Source organism: Myotis nattereri (genome assembly GCF_964212035.1).
Source record: "Myotis nattereri genome assembly, chromosome: 8".
In the NCBI taxonomy this organism is placed as follows: domain Eukaryota; kingdom Metazoa; phylum Chordata; class Mammalia; order Chiroptera; family Vespertilionidae; genus Myotis; species Myotis nattereri.
The window spans coordinates 82,835,921-82,852,830 of record NC_138083.1 but is presented as its reverse complement, the minus strand read 5'-3'; the positions used below and the strand labels follow the sequence as shown (position 1 = coordinate 82,852,830).

The following is a 16,910-nucleotide window of genomic DNA, read 5'->3' as shown; positions in this document are numbered from 1 at the left end:
GCGGGCCCCGGCCCTGGCCCCCGAGGCAGCCTCTCCGGACAGGCCCCTGGGGGCACCCCAGCGCAGAGGGCAGCACCCGCCTTCCCACCAGGACCATCCCGCGCTGGGGGCCCAGGGCCAGGAGCGGCCCTCAGCGGGGAGCACCCAGAGGCCTCGCCCGGCCTCCGCCAGGGAGGAAAGCCCACGGCCTCTCCGCCCAGAAGGAACCGCGGGAAAGCTGGCCTCTCGTGGGGCCCAGGAGGGGAAGGAAAGAGGGGGCCGCAGCTCCCAGAGGCCTGAGCCTCCATCGGAGGTGGCTGCGCACAACCCCGAGAAGAAGCGAGAGCGCAGACCCTCGGGGGAAACACAGCCACACAAACGTGAGCGGCGTCCGCACGGCTGCCATGCAGGAGAGGGGCCCGGGGGGCTGCCGCGCACGGTGCGGGAGAAGGTCGGGGACAACACCCAGACTCCAGGAGGGAAGGTCGGAACTCCTCCCCTGGGGAGGAAGCCAGGGGGTCCCCGGCCTGAGATGGAGGCGGCGGTGGCGGAGGAGGAGGAATTACACCCGCCCGCCATGTCCTTTGAGGCCGCCTTCACCCCCCACCAGCCTCCATCGCAGGAGGCCTCAGAACACCCGGTGAAAAGGCGAAAGCACAAACACTCACGGAAACGCCCATCGGACCAAGACAAGCAGCGTCTACACGGCTCAGATGCAGGAAACCGGGCAGGTGTCCTGCCGCCCAAGGTGAGGGAGAAGGTTGGGGACACCCTCAAGACTCCAGAAGGGAGGGTCGGAACTCCTCACTTGGGAAGGAAGCCAGCGGTTCCCCGCCTTGAGGAAGAGGAGGAACTCCAGCCACCCACCATGTCTTTCCAGGCAGGAGTCACCTACCACCCGCGTCCATCACAGGGGGCCTCGGACCACCCGACCCTCCCATGGCTGGCAGGGGCCCCTGGGATGTCTGGGGCCCCATCCCAGGTGGCTTCAGAAAATCCCATGAAAAAGCGAAAGCGCAAACACTCGAGCCAAAGCCAATCGCACAAAGACCAACAGCGTCTGCAAGGCTTCGATGCGGGAGAGGGGCCCGGGGGCCTGCTGCCCAAGGTGAGGGAGAAGGTTGGGGACACCTGCAAGACCCCAGGAGGGAAAGTCAAAACCCCTCACTTGGCAAGGAAGCCAGCCGGTCCCCCGCCTGAAGTGGAGGAGGAATTACACCCGCCCATCATGTCTTCTGAGGCCTCCCTCACCCCCCACCAGCCTCCCATCAGGAAAGAGAGGAAGAGTGTCGAGCCTCCAGCCACTGCGCCCGGAGGAAAGAGTCTGAGGAAAGAGGACACGACAGGCGCCCAGGCAGAGGCAGGCCAGTCTGAGAAGCCCTTTCCACCTGCAGCAGCGGGGGCCGGGCTCACACGGGTGCCCCCTGCCCCGACACCCACCGGGTCAGACCTCGGGCCCTGCCGGGGCCAGCCCAGGGACCCCCCACCGCCTGCCTTGGCATCCATGTCCTCCTCCCAACCCAGGCCAAGGGCACCGCCTTCCCCTGGCGGAGAGGAAGGCGCTGGGCTGATGGGAATCAGGCTGAACTCCGGGACACAGGCGTTCTCTGGGTCCAACAGGGCCAGGCGCCGCACAATGATCACCATGCTCCGGCAGCGAGTCCAGACCCTTCAGAACAGCGTCGCCTTGCTCTCTCGAGCGAGAGGAGTCCCGTGTTCTCTCCTCCAGCCCGCTGTGCAGAGTTGCACACCTGAGCAGCTGCCTCGCCTGGGGGAACACCATGGAGCACCAGCTGCAGAGACAGATCCCTTACGGAGGAAGCACCGCGCCTTGGAGAAAGAAAGGCGGGAAGAACACACGTGGCAGCTGCAGCCCCAGGAGCAGGAGCCCCCAGACCTGGGCCGGCACATCAGCGCCAGCAGGCCCCAGGACCCACCAGCAAACATGGCCTTTTCCGACCCGTCTGAAAGAGGAGGAGGAGCAGCTGTCCAGGAAACAGCCCTGCCGGCCCCAGCCCCCACACCAGGCACCCGTGCTCCCTCTCAACCTGCCAGCGGCCACAGCTGCCGCCCCATCCCTGGGAAGCAGGTGGGCAGCAGCCACAAGAAGCCTGTGAAGAAGATGGCACCGCTGATGGCCAAGTCCATTAAAGATTACCAGACCTGGTGCTACCGACGATGAAGCCCGGGCTTGTCCTGGAGATGGGATTTGGAAGGGGGCCTGGGAGCCCGGTGAGGGAGCGGTCCTGCCACAGGAGACCGGCATCGGGGGCTTTGTGGGGATTTTTGGACGTGACTCCCATAGATTTCCAGTGTTGCACCTGTGCACCTTCCTGCCAGCGCGGTCGGGAGCGCGGGTGAGCCCGTGCATGCATATACCACACACAGAGAAGGATCTGGACCGACACAGGACAGCTTTCGTGTATCTGGGTGGTGGGCATGTGGTGCACTTATTTGATTTACTATCATTTCCTGAAATTTGATTTCTGAGTCTGTAACTAGCCATGCATTATGTGAACTGCAATGTATACGAGTAAGAATCATGGCCACAGTCCTTACTGTCAGGTAGTCTTAGGGCTGATCAAGTCAAAGGTTGGCTGTATCTTTAAAACCCACTGTGAGGAGGGATATACAGACGGCTCACCTCAGTAAATGATGTTAAAGCAACTGACTCCTGGCGTTTCTAAGTGTTGTGCCTGTGAATCCCTGGGCCACAGCCCCTGCCTCCCTGCCTGGAGCGTGTGTGTGCATATGTGTATATATGCAGGCATAGAGAAGGCTCTGGAAGGGTAAATTGATAGGTATGATGGTTCAAGTGTGAATGCACATATGTCAAATATACACATATACAAGCTCTTTGATATCGCAATTGCAATGATAGGCTTTATATCCTCCAGATTTACCTGTGTGGGGGTGTGTGTGTGTGTGTGTGTGTGTGTGTGTGTGTTCATTAATGCACAGGCATGATTGTGCCATTTGAAGCCACTTTTCCTCAAGGACATTGCCTGCTTCTCAGGGGCTGAGATGCTGAGTAATGTGCATTTGAAAACCTCACCCTGGCCAGTGTGCTCAGTGTTTGGAGAATAAGCCCGCACTCCCAAGGGTCACAGGTTTGATTCCCATCAAAGGCATGTACCTGGGTTACAGGTTCAATCCCAGGCCCAGTAGGGGTGGGGCAAATGGGGGAGGCAATCACCAATCAATCTCTCTCACTCCTCTCTCTCTCTTCTCTTACCCACCCTCCCTCCCTTCCACTCTTTCTAAAAATCAATTGGAAAAAAATATCCTGGGGTGAGGATTAACAAAAAAAGAAAGAAAGAAAAATAAAACTTCAAGGAGGTACAGGCACAAATGTTGGAGTCCAGGAGCCAGCAAGAGTGGGAAGCCTGTAGGGGACCATAGGTAAAATCTGTGAAGGGCTCAGTCCTAGGAATAAGGACAGAAGAGAAGTTAGTAAGTAGTAAGTTGCCCCGGCTCAGTTTCCCATTCTCTATATGGTCCAGAAAAAAAAAAAATCAATTTCTGAAATTGGATTGAGATGCAGCCGCCTGCAGGCACAAGGCAGAAACAAACCTAAATCCCCTCTACAGGAAGATAGCATCACCCTTCATCCAAAATTATTTCTAAAAACAAATGATCAACTACACTGCTCTGCACAGTCAAACACAAGAACAACATAATGAGAAACACCACTAATACTGACCATGAATCATCAAAATATTGGAACTGTCAGACACAGACTTCTGAAGAACTATTTTAACCATTACCATTAATAATAGCATCTATTTGGAACATATTTAACAAAAGTCGTTTAAGACTTTTTGGTCAGAATCGTGTCCCCTCCGCAACTTATACATTGAAGCCCTAACCCTGAATGCTTTAGAATGGGACTGTGTTTGGAGATAGGACTTTCAGGAGGCAATTAAGTGAAAATGACCCGGTTAGGTTAGGCCCTCATCCAATATGACTGGTGTCCTTATAAGAAGGGGACTTTTGGACACACAGACACACCAGGGTTGCTCTCTATATAGGAAAGACCTTAGGATATACAACATAACAGAAGATGGCTATTTCCAAGCCAAGGAGAGAAGCCTTAGGAGAAACCAAACCTTCTGACCCCTTGAGCTTGGACTTTCAGCTGCCAGAACTGAGAGAAAATAAATTTCTGTTGTTTAAACCACTCCATCAGGTATTTTGTTACAGCAGCCCTGGCAAGTGCATACAACCGCTCTGTTGGAAATGACAGAACATAGCTAAGAGAAATTAAAGAAGATATAATGTTTATGATTGGGAAAATCACTATTGTTAGGATGTTAATTCTGCTACAAATTGACCTATAGATTCCATGGAATCTGTTTAATAGCTCAACAGGTCTTTTTCAATAAACTGAAAATCTGATTATAAATTTTATGTGAAAAATTATAATAACCAAGATAACATTGAAAAAGAGCTAAATCAGAGGACTTACGCTACCAATTTTCAAGGCTTAACCTAAAGCCACATTCATTAAGGCTGTTTGATGTTGGCATGTAGACAGTCAAATATATCCATGGAACAGATAGAGAACTCAGAAATAGACCCACAAATAAATGGTAATTTGATTTCTTTCACCACATTGGCTATGTAATTCAAATTTTTAAAAATATGCTAGAGCCCTAGCCCGTTGCGCATAGTGAAAAGAGTGATGGCCCTGCAGACTGAATGGTCCCATGTTCGATTCGGTGAAGGGTTATTTACCTCAGTTGCAGGCTGGATCTCCAGCCCTCGTTGGGGTGCATGTGGGAGGCAACCAATCAATGTGTTTCTCTCACATGGATGTTTTCCTCTCTCTGTCTCTCCCCCTCCAGTCTTTCTAAAAATTCATGAAAAAATATCCTCAGTGAGAATTAACAAAATAAAAATAAAACGATACTGAAGCAGCTAGATTACCATCCCCCAAAATGAAGCTTAACACCATCTCACATCAAACACACAAATTAATTGATGATAGCAGTCCTAAATTTCTATGTACCTACTAACATGGCATCACAATAAATAAAGCAAAAATTGACAGAAGCAAAAGGAGAAATTGGCAAAAATCATATAATCACACTGAGAGAATTTTATATGACTTCCTCAGTTATTGATAGAACAAGATATTAAAGATTTGGACAACACAATTTATAAACTTAACCATTCTTTGAGCCATAAAACAATTTTCAACAAATGTCAAAGGTTTGAAGTCACTTAGAATGTTATTGTATGAATATAATAAAATTATTTTTTTAATATATTTTTATTGATTCCAGAAAGGAAGGGAGAGGGAGAGAGAGATAGAAACATCACTGGAGAATCATTGATTGGCTGCCTCCTGCACACCCCCTACTGGGGAATGGGCCTGAAATACAGGCATGAACCCTGACCAAGCAGTCCACCTGGAATCAGACTGTGACCTCCTGGTTAATAGATGCTCACACACTGAGCCACAGTGGCCGGGCTACGATATTAAGGTAGAAAACAGTGTCAAAAAGATATCAATAGATTTCCTTTATGTAAGTAATACACTTCTAAATACTTGTGGGTAAGAGAAAAATCCTAACAGAAATCAGAAAATATTTGGAATTGAAGGAAAATTTTTTAAAATTTAAATGCTACATATTAATATGTGGGAAGCAGGCACATTATTTCCCTCTAAAATGATTGGAGGGATGTTTAAATCCTTTGAAGTTGCTAGAAGAGAAAAAAGGTTAAAACATTCATGAGGAAAGCGACCATCTTAAGAAATTAGAAAAAGTAATAAAATAAACTCAAGAAAAGTAGAAGGAAGGAAAAATTAATTTTAAGAATGTAAAAGTGAAATAGAAATTAAATTTCCAATAGACAAGATCAACAAAGCTAAAGTTGGTTCTTTGAAAAGATGAACAGAATTGATAAACCACTGGCAAGACTGATGAGAAAATAAAGAGAGAGAAGGCACAAATAACCCAATGTCAAGAACAAAAATGGAAGATGGTTACAGATCCTGTTTATATTTGTACAAAAATAACAGGGTAGCCCAGCCGGGTGTGGCTCAGCAGTGGAGCATCGACCCAGGAACCAAGAGGTCACCGGTTCGATTCCTGGTCAGGGCATATGACCAGGTTGTGGGCTCCATCCCCAGTGGGGGGCGTGCAGGAGGCAGCCAATCAATGATTCTCTCTCATCATTGATGTGTCTATCTCTCTTTCGCTCTCCCTTCCTCTCTGAAATCAATAAAAATATATTTAAAAAAAGAACAGGGTATCATGAACAATTATGCCAATAAATTTGACATTTTATATGAGATGGACAAATTCCAAGATAACACAATATACCAAACCGACACCAAAATAAATTTAAAAATATAAATAGTCCTATGAAATCAACTTGAAGATATTGACTGATTTTGGTGCTGATTTTGTCACATTTTTCTGTTTCTTATGATTGCTAGTAATTTATTTATTGAATACTAGTCTTTGTGAAGGTCTGGTTTTTATTATTTTCTTTTTAAATGTGTTGAGTTTTGTTTTGGCAGGTAGTTTAGTTATTTGCAGCTAAGTCTGATCCTATAAAGGCTTATTTTTAAGTTTTATTAGGAAAGCTATATCTAAAGTAACCTTTATTCTAGGGCTCATTTAGCTTACTCTTAATGCATAGCCTTCCCCAAATCTCTAAATGCTGTCCCACAAGATTTTTCCACTCAGGTTGTTCAAAATTCAAATGCCTTCCCATGTTGTATGAGCCCCAGTAGTTGTTGAACCTATAGTAATTGAGCTTTCTCCAAGCTTCATTCATCTTCACTGTATATGTGCACAGCTTACTATTCAGCCCCAAACTCCGAATTATGAAGCGATTTGTTTGCATGGCTCCCTTCTCTCTGTTCCCCTTCCCTTCCAATTCTAACCACCTGAGTCTTCCCAAACTCTACTCTTTGTCTCATCTGCTGTGCTCTGCTAAGATCTCCCTCTTGCGCCGGAAGCCAGTAACTGCTTCCGGCAGAAGGCCTTTTCCCATGGTCAGATTGTCCAATGTCTGAAAACAGATTATTCATATATTTAGTTTAGTTTTCTAGCTGCATACAGCAGGAACACTAGTCTGGTACCAGCCACTCTATCACATTTGAAAGCAGAAGGCTATCTTAGTTTTTTAAAAATGTTTTCAAGACTTATCTGGGTAGTGAGATAGATACCTTTTTTTTGTATTTAAAAATAGAGCCTGATGTCATTTTTACAAAAGGAGGAGAGAATGTTTGCTTTTAAATATATATGTACATTTTTACTGATTTCAGAGAGGAAAGGAGAGGGAGAGAGAGATAGAAACACCAATGATGAGAGAGAATCATTGATTAGCTGCCTCCTGCATGCAGCCCACTACTGGGGATCGAGCCCAAAACCCAGGCATGTGCCCTGACTGGGGAATTGAACTGTGACTTCCTGGTTCATAGGTCGATGCTCAACCCATTGAGCCACACCAGCTGGGCAAAAGAGAGATGTGTGTAACCCAAAACATCAAATATACAAGTTCATAGGTACATATTCTCATGTTTTCAGTTAGTGGTTAAAAAAGAAAAGAAAAGAAGAAGTCTGCAAGAGTAGCCATGTGACATTAGCAGTGCTCCAGGTTGTCTGATCGGTCTGCCTTTCTTGGCCCAGATACAGGAAGAGTGTGGTTCAAGAGCAGCCACCGCATTGTCAAAGGGGCCCACAAGACCGCACATGGGCAGTACTGAAGTGGTTAATCTTCCTTACACAAGAGCAGAGCACTTAAAACATGAGTTACTTAAAATTCAGCTTAGCTTTATGGGGATTTAGAGTTTGTTTAATGAGTATTTGGAACTGCACATTGTTTATAGCTATTGGTATTTCAATAGATGCTTAACTGTTTGAACATTTGAAGTTTAATAAACCTTAGTTCTTCGAAGAAAAACATTGATGTAATTAAGTTTTCAATTACTCTGGTGTTGTTTTTTAGGGGACCATGTAATTAATAAAAGCTAAGACATTTAACAACGCTCATTTAAAAACCTAGTCAACCACTTAATTAATTAGCTAATGCTTATAGTACATATTTTTAAATATAAAAGTCTCACATAAGCAGTCACAACTTTTGAAAAATACACATAACGACACACGAGAATAAATGAAAGTAACTTTGTTTCAGGATTATTTGAGTACACAATGAATGCGTGGATCAGTTATGGCTTTTCCAAAATCATCCTTACACACTCCTATCAATTACTGTTTGTTTGTTTGTTGTTTTAATTGTGTGTCAAATTAAAAATACCGAAGCAATTGTTCCTCAGAGCTTCTTTGCCCTTAGCACATTCTAGAGCAGTGATGGCGAACCTATGACACGCGTGTCAGAGGTGACACGCGAACTCTTTTTTTGGTTTATTTTTCTTTGTTAAATGGCATTTAAATATACAAAATAAATATCAAAAATATACGTCTTTGTTTTACTATGGTTGCAAATATCAAAAAATTTCTATATGTGACACGGCACCAGAGTTAAGTTAGGGTTTTTCAAAATGCTGACACGCCGAGCTCAAAAGGTTCGCTATCACTGTTCTAGAGCAGTGGTTTTCAACCTGTGGGTCGCGACCCGTTTGCGGGTCAAATGACCCTTTCACAGGGGTCGCCTAAGATCATCGGAAAACACATATATGATTACATATTGTTTTTGTGATTAATCACTATGCTTTAATTATGTTCGATTTGTAACAATGAAAATACATCCTGCATATCAGATATTTACATGACGATTCATAACAGTAGCAAAATTACAGTTACGAAGCAGCAACAAAAATAATTTTATGGTTGGGAGTCACCACAACATGAGGAACTGTATTAAAGGATCGCAGCATTAGGAAGGTTGAGGATCTTACAGGCAAGTTGGAAAAAAATAAAGTGGCAGAGGTGGTTCGGATTTAATATAGTCTTATTTTAATTAAACATTAAATTTAAAGTGGAATAGGAGAAAATTTTCCATTCCCAGATCTTTGCACCCAAAGTTCAGCGCTAGCATCAGTACGACAAGGGCGCTTATGACAGATGCCCTCCCTCCCCCACGCCCCAACTACTGGGTCAGAATCTGAATTTTCAAAACACCCCAGGGTTTAGTGTCCACGTTAAGGACTGAGAAAGCTGCAAAAGCAGGGTCAGTGTCCTAGTCAGGAAAGTAACTTGCCAGAGTCTGCTTGGGTGGAGGGAAGGAACCCACAAGGAGCAGTTCCTATACTTTCCTGGGGTGACGGTGGTGCGGTGATCTCTATTCCTGCCGCAAAGGATGGGCACTTGATCGAGTTTGGGAAGCAGGCTCACCCAGAAAGGCACATTCCAATCCTAAAGAGCAAGACTTGGCAGGCCATTCCCGCTGCTAAAGCGCCGCCCCACCTCCCTTCGCCTGAACTGTCCTCAGGTACAGTGGATGCCTTCTCCTGGGGAGGGAAGGGGCGGCGCTGTGCTGCTTCCGTGGCCCCGCTGCCCCTGAATGTCTGTGCGGGACAGTCTCCGCTTTTGTCCCTAGAACTGTGGGGTCCCTGCGTGTGTGGAAGGACAGCCCTGAGCCTCAACCATGGGGACTTCCTTCATCGCAGCCCGGAAGGAACTGGTACCCGGCACCCGCGGCAAACGCCCTTTCTCTCCGGGCAAACTGGGCGCGGGTTTGCGGGTGGACCCGCAGTGAGAGAGAGGAAGAGCGGCCACCCCGGGTGCCACAGCGCCGCCCCGCGGAAGCAGCTGGTGTCGCGGCCCGGCCCCGAGCGGTCTGCGATTTGCATACCCATCGTGCACCACGAAGTCAGTTCCCACGCGGGAGCGCCAGACCCGCGGGAACCTCCCACCGCCGCTGGGCACACTGCCTGCTACCAAGGCAGGGCCTCCACGAGCGCCCGGCGGAGCGCGGACCCGCGGGCACGCGGTAACCATAAGCGTGCTGAGGGTGAGCGTGGTCTAAGGCATCCGGGCGGAGGTCCGCAGATATACTCTGGTTTCTCTTCAGATCGTATAAATCTTTCGCCTTTTACTAAAGATTTCCGTGGAGAGGAACAATTGTGAGTTTTCACTCAATTTTTCGAGGCCTCGTTCTTACGAGGCTACTTTCCGGAAGTTGAAAGATAGACTTGACTTTTGGTGTAACCTTGTGGGTAGAATCCCTCATATTTTTAACGGGAGCCCCTTTTGTATCCTAAGTACGTGCCTTACTGGAGACGTTGCTTATCTCCAAACTTACAGGTGTGAATTAGACCCAAGGCTCATGCTCCGTTCTCCTTCTTGTATCGTGCAAACTTTTATTTTTATTTATTTTTTAAAATATATTTTATTGGGAAGGGAGAGAGAGTTAGAAACATCGATGAGAGAGAAACATCGATCAGCTGCCTCCTGCACATCTCCCACTGGGGATGTGCCCGCAACCAAGGTGCATGCCCTTGACCGGAATCGAACCTGGGACCTTTCAGTCCGCAGGCCGACGCTCTATCCACTAAGCCAAACCGATTTCGGCTATTTTTTTAATATATGTTTTTTTTGTTTGTTTGGTTTTTTGTTGTTGTTTTTTTTATTATTGATTTCACAGAGGAAAGGAGAGGGTTAGAGGGAATCGTTGATTGGCTGTCTCCTACACGCCCCCTACTGGGGATCAGCCTGCAACCTAATTGAACCTGAGACCCTTCAGTTTGCAGGCCCACGCTTTATCCACGGAGCCGGGCTCGCTATCCTGTATGAAACAGTCCCACTCCCACCACATCACCGTTTAATTCTTTTAACCGGCTTTATTTATTTTATTTTTATTTTTGTTAATCTCCACCTGAGGATATTTTCCCATTGAAATGGGCCAGGGCCCTTGACCATCATCGAACCCAGGACCCTCCAAGTCCGCCGGCCAATGCTCTATCCACTGAGCCAAACTGGCTAGGGCTTAACCCGCTTTATTTTTCTTCCTGGTTATAACATGCAGGAATTTGTCTGCTGTGTGTTTCTCCTCCTAGAATGGACGTCCCGTGAAGCAGGGACTCCACCTGACTTGTTCTCTGATGGATTCCATGACCCCAAATTGATGTCTGGCCCATCAACACTCAGTGTATATTTGTGCAACAAATGGAAAAATAGACTTATTTTCTAAACCAGAAAAAGAGAGAGGGAGGAGAGAGAGAGAGAGAGAGAGAGAGAGAGAGAGAGAGAGAGAGAGAGAGAGAACAAAACTGTAGAACACTAGGAGACTAGCATGAACACCAAGAGAAGAGGCATTTCCTAAGGATAATTAACAGTGGGGACGCTCCCATTTATGGATAGCTCAAAACACCAGTACCTTGTTTTGTTTACTTACTAGAACACAGGTTTGTTATAAAATATGATGATTCCGGAGCAGCCAGATAGAAGAGATACGTAGGGCGAGGCCAGAAAGGATGTCTATAAGAAAACAATAGTGGAACTGAGAAACCTCTGGTGAGCTTCACCATAAGAGAGGAGTCTCGCCAAAACCGGTTTGGCTCAGTGGATAGAGCGTCGGCCTGCGGACTGAGGGGTCCCAGGTTCGATTCCGGTCAAGGGCATGTACCTGGGTTGTGGACATATCCCCAGTAGGAGATGTGCAGGAGGCAGCTGATCGATGTTTCTCTCTCATCGATGTTTCTAACTCTCTATCTCTCTCCCTTTCTCTCTGTAAAAAATCAATAAAATATATTTTTAAAAAAATTAAAAAAAAATAAAATAAAATAAATAAAGAGAGGAGTCTCACAGTTCCTTCGGAAAGTGTAGGAAGGAAGTGGCATCAGAACTGTGTGTAGAAAACTAACCCAAAGAATAAGGCTCTAGTTAAGATATGACTGAATCCTGCCCCAAAAGTTAAATAAAACCATATGGCTCAGCTCTGAATAATATTTACATATTCAGATTACTATAAATGCTGAATCTTTATTTAACCCCAAATTGTGACAGAATGATCTTGGGAGAATGGGAACAGGTAAGTATGGGCTGATGGTAGAATAAGGGGAAAGAGTGAGATAGGCAGAAGAAAACCAAACGCTCTGTTTTCCATAAAAGTGAGTAGATTAGCCCTAGCTGGTTTGGATAGAGCGTTGGCCCTCAGGCTGAAGAGTCCTGGGTTGGATTCTGGTCAAGGACACGTACCTCGGTTGCAGGCTGGATCCCTGACCCTGGCCAGGGCGCGGGGAGGAGGCAACCAATTGATATGTCTCTCCCACATGGATGTTTCTCTCTCTTTCTTCCTTCCTCCCTCACCTTTCACTCTCTCTAAAACTCATAGAAAAAATATCCTCAGGTGAGGGTTAACAACAACAGAAAGACACTCATTATAGAAGTAGAATCAATAAAATGTGCTGATGTCTTCTTTATGTAGAGGACACAGGGGAGGGACTAAAAGGAAGAAACAGCTAAGAATGACTCCCAGAATTCTGACTTGAGCAATTGGATGGAGGGTGGTTTCACATTCCCCGATGGAGGAAGACTGGAAAAGAAAGATACAAGTTTTAGCCCGGCTGGTGTGGCTCAGTGGTTGAATGTCGACCCATGAACCAGGAGATCATAGTTTGATTCCAGGTCAGGGTACATACCTGGTTGCAGGCTCAATCCCCAGTAGGAGGGGGGGTGTGCAGGAGGCAGGCAGCCAATTGATGATTGTCTCTCATCATTGATGTTTCTATCTCTCTCTCCCTTTCCCTTCTCTCTCTGAAATCAATAAAAACACATTTTTAAAAGGTACACGTTTTAGACAGAAAGGTTAAAAGTTAGGTATAGAATAAATTAAGATGCAGACACTTGAGATACCCCACTAGATTGGTCAAGTAATCAGTTCATTCATTGTCCTGCCTGTATTTCATCTTTTAGGACACCACAGGGGTTTGCGGCTCAGCAACGAAGTCCAGTCTAAAGTCAGCCTGGGGGATTGTTGGCATATAAATGGCATTAGAAGTCATGAGACCATTTCGGTAAGTAATTTTCAAACCTGGATTGTGTGTTTACAGTGCAATTTTCAAGTCCCATCCCAGAGTGTTTCCAATTCAGTAAGTCTCTGAGAGGTTCAGGAATCTGCTTTACTAAATGCCAACCTAAAAGGTTCTGATGCAGGTGGGGTGGTTCAAGCTCAGATTGGAATGGGCTTAAGCACAATTCAAAAATGAGGAAGTAGTCACAGAAACCCTTTCCCGAAGTGAGAAAGAGAGGTTGTTATTATTAGGGGAGTAGAGGGATGGGGAGGCAATGTGAGGTCAAGCAGAAAGTTATATATATTTTTGTATTACTAGGGTTTGATTTTTTTTTTTTAAGGTAAAAGACACTACAGCAGTGTTTCATAACTTTGGCTACACATTGTAATTACCTGCTGACCTGCTGAGTTTAATATATATATATCAATGCACAGACTCCATTCCAAACCAGTAAATCAGCATCTCGGGAGGCGGGGCCAAGATAGCAGTATATCTTTTACTTCACTTTCATTTATCCTCCGCCTACACCCAAGCATTGTTTTTACTTCCCCAGTGCCTGGCATAGAGTATGTCCTCAATTCATGTTCCTTGTTGTAAAAGGTATTGCTGGCTGAGTAGCGGATGATACAGACAACGGGAAACCACTGCACATATTGCAAAGTTTATGCAATCTTCGTGTGAAAAGGAGGACAGCCCAATTTCCTTCCTTTCAAATGGGGAACCTGATGACCGAAAGGGAAATTCCTAAAGTCCCTGGGCCTTGTAGTGGCGAGTCAGGACCAGAACCCAGTATCCAACTCTCAAGTCACACTGTCCTGCCTCCCAACAGTCTTCATTTTGACCACTCCCCAAACCCACTCACCTCTCAAGACTCAGATTGTCTAGCAATACCGCCCCCTCGGCACCCCGTTGCTTCAGTCACTAACCGTCCCAGCCTTCCCTTTCATCAAACCCTCTGACACCCTCAAACCCGCCCCGGTCCCAGACCCATCCTATCAGCATCGTGAGATAACCTCAAGCCCAGCCCCCAGGACTTCACCAATAGGACCTAGAGGCCCCCTCTCCGCCCCCGCCACTCGGTCACCATAGCAACCGGAGACACACACATCAGCCTGCAGCAACAAGGGGAGAGGAGCTCCCGGTACAGTTCTTTTATGTATTTGCTTTCCTTACCGCTTCCCGTGCCTGATGCGTGACTTTTATGGTCTGGTAAGAAAGCTCCATCAGACACTGTGTTAGGCCCGAAGAGAAGGACCCACTTGCTGATCAACGGGTAAGTAAATCCAAGAAAGACAGCTCGTAGAAATCGGACGCTTAACCCGCCTGCCCCTTACAGGATTGGCCAGAGCCTAGACAGGTCAGCCAATCAGTGGGCACAGACGGATTCTTTATCATGCCAATCAATGTTAAAATTAACATGTCTAATTCAGAGTGTTTGCATGGCTCTGACCAATCAAGACATCGAGAGAGGATGATTGGGGCGGGTGTGTGTGTGTGTGTGTGTGTGTGTGTGTGTGTGCCCGCAATTGGTTTGGGTCTCTTAATTCTGTCTCTAAAATGCAAGTTAACTCAAGTTTATTTACCATAGAATTTGTCCTTGATCTTGGCGGTTGTTCAGGCTTTTGTGATCCACTGCTTATGTTCTCAAAAGACTATACTTATGACATCTCTTCTTCTCTAGGATCCCCTTTCCCTCCCCACTAAGATCAAGGTTTGAAATTTCCTGCTTTACTTTGAAATTGCCTGTATGTATGTGGTCCATTTAGGCTGAAAAAAAAATCTGCTGTGGACTCATGTTTTAAATCCGATTTAAAAATGGACAGAGGACTTGAATACACATAGAAATGGCCAACAGGTACAAGAAAAAGTATTCAATATCACTAATCATCAGGGAAATGCAAATGAAAGCCACAATGAGATTTCACGTCACATCTTTTAGAATGGATATTGCCAAAAAGACAAGGGAAAGCAAGTGTTGACAAGAATGTGCAGAAAAGGGAACCCTGTGCACTATTGGTGCGGATGTAAATTGGTTCAGCCACTGTGAAGTTTCTCAAAAAATTAAAAATGGAACTACTATAAGATCCTGCAATTGCACTTCTGGATATATATATATATATATATATATATATATCAGAAGGAAGTGAAATCATTATATTTTGAAGAGATTTCTGTATCCCGTGTTCATAGCAGCATTATTTATAATAGCCAAGACTTGGAAACAACTTAACAGTCCAAATGGTTATAGAAATACATATTTAAAGTGTCCAAAGGGGGAAAAAAAAAACCTCTCAACTTAGAATTCTATATCCAGTGAAAATATTGTTCAGAAATTAAGGTGATTTTGAAAGGGTGACTGCCAGGAGCTGGGAGGTCAGAAAGGAGGCTACAGAAGTTGTCTAGATCAGAAATAATAGGACAGGAACTAAGACTAAGAAAGACTCTAAGATGAGATCTTTGGAGATCACATGACCCCTGAGTTACTCCTACAGTTAGTGTTCTAGAACAGAGAACTTATTACACTACTGCCTACGAAATCCTCAGTGGTGGCCCAGAGCATCCGAACCCCCCATCTTGACCTGTATATCCCTTCCAATATCATCTTACCCTGTTTTGAAATTAGTTTTAATTAAAGCCAACATTTTTTCTAGTTTCAATAGGTTTCATGAAAAAACAAAAGCAAATATGTATATACACATATATATGAATATTATAGTTATTTTTTTTTAAAAAAAGAAATCTTGCCCTAACTGGTTTGGCTCAGTGGATAGAGTGTCACCCTATGGACTGAAAGGTCCTGGGTTCGATTCCAGTCAAGGACACATACGTACCTCAGTTACAGGCTCGACCCCTGGTGCCAGTCTGGCACCAGTGGGAGGCAACCAATCAATGTGTCTCTCTCACATTGATGTTTCTCTCTTTCTCTGTTCCTCCCTTCCACTCTCTCTAAAAAAATCTATGCAAAATATCCTTGGGTGAGTATTAACAACATACACACACACAAAAATTCCCTATTCTTTCTTCCCCCCAACCCATGGCAGCCATGAATTTGACTAGGTGCCACATATAGGTGGAATTATATAGTAATCATCTTTTTTTTTAAAATATATTTTATTGATCTTTCACAGAGAGGAAGGGAGAGGGATAGAGAGCCAGGAACATCGATGAGAGAGAAACATCGATCAGCTGCCTCCTGCACACTCCCCACTGGGGATGTGCCCGCAACCAAGGTACATGCCCCTGACCGGAATCGAACCTGGGACCCTTGAGTCCGCAGGCCGACGCTCTATCCACTGAGCCAAACCGGTTAGGGCAGTAATCATCTTTTTGGGACTGGTTTATTTATGTTAGTATAACGTTTTCAAAGTTCATTCATGAGTAGCATGTGACAGAACTCTTTCTTTTTAGGCTGAATAATATTCCATTTGTATGGAATATATAGCATATTTTGTTATTCATTTATCTGTCAATGGTCATTGAGATTATGTCTTAATCAGTTTGGACAACTAAAATAACAGGCTGGGTGACTTAAACAACAAATATTTATTTCTCACAATTCTGGAGGCTGGGAAGTCCAAGATAAGTTGTCAGCAGACTTGGTTTCTGTTGAGAACCTTCTTGGTTTTCAGATGGCCACCTTCTTGTATGTTTACTAGTGGGAATTGGGAGCGCTGGGCTCTTCACCTTCTTAATACCATGATAGGGCCTCCACTGTCATGTCCTCAGCTAAACCCACGACCTCCCGAGCGCCCTCCCTCCAAATACCATCACAATGGAGATTAGGGCTTCAACACATGGCTTTTGAGGGGACACAGACATTCAGTCCATAGCAGGTTGCTTCCACCTTTTAGCTATTGCGAATAAAGCTGCTATGAACATAGCTGTACAAGACCTTGCTTTCAATTCTTTGGGGTATATACCCAGAAATGGATTAAGCCAGAGCTACATATAAGAACATGGACAAATCCCAAAAACAATGTTAAATGAAAAAATG

General features: G+C 45.4%; 1 protein-coding gene across 1 annotated transcript in view; it reads right to left on the bottom strand.

Annotated features, from left to right (window-relative positions):
- The window catches only part of KATNAL2 (katanin catalytic subunit A1 like 2), a 65,786-nt gene extending 51,643 nt beyond the window's left edge, over window positions 1-14,143 (bottom strand). Inside the window, exon 1 of the mRNA XM_081096535.1 lies at window positions 14,090-14,143. Coding sequence (XP_080952661.1) covers window positions 14,090-14,140 — 51 coding nt within the window. The 5' untranslated portion in view covers window positions 14,141-14,143. The remainder of the gene's footprint in view (window positions 1-14,089) is intronic.
- Window positions 14,144-16,910: the final 2,767 nt, after the last annotated feature.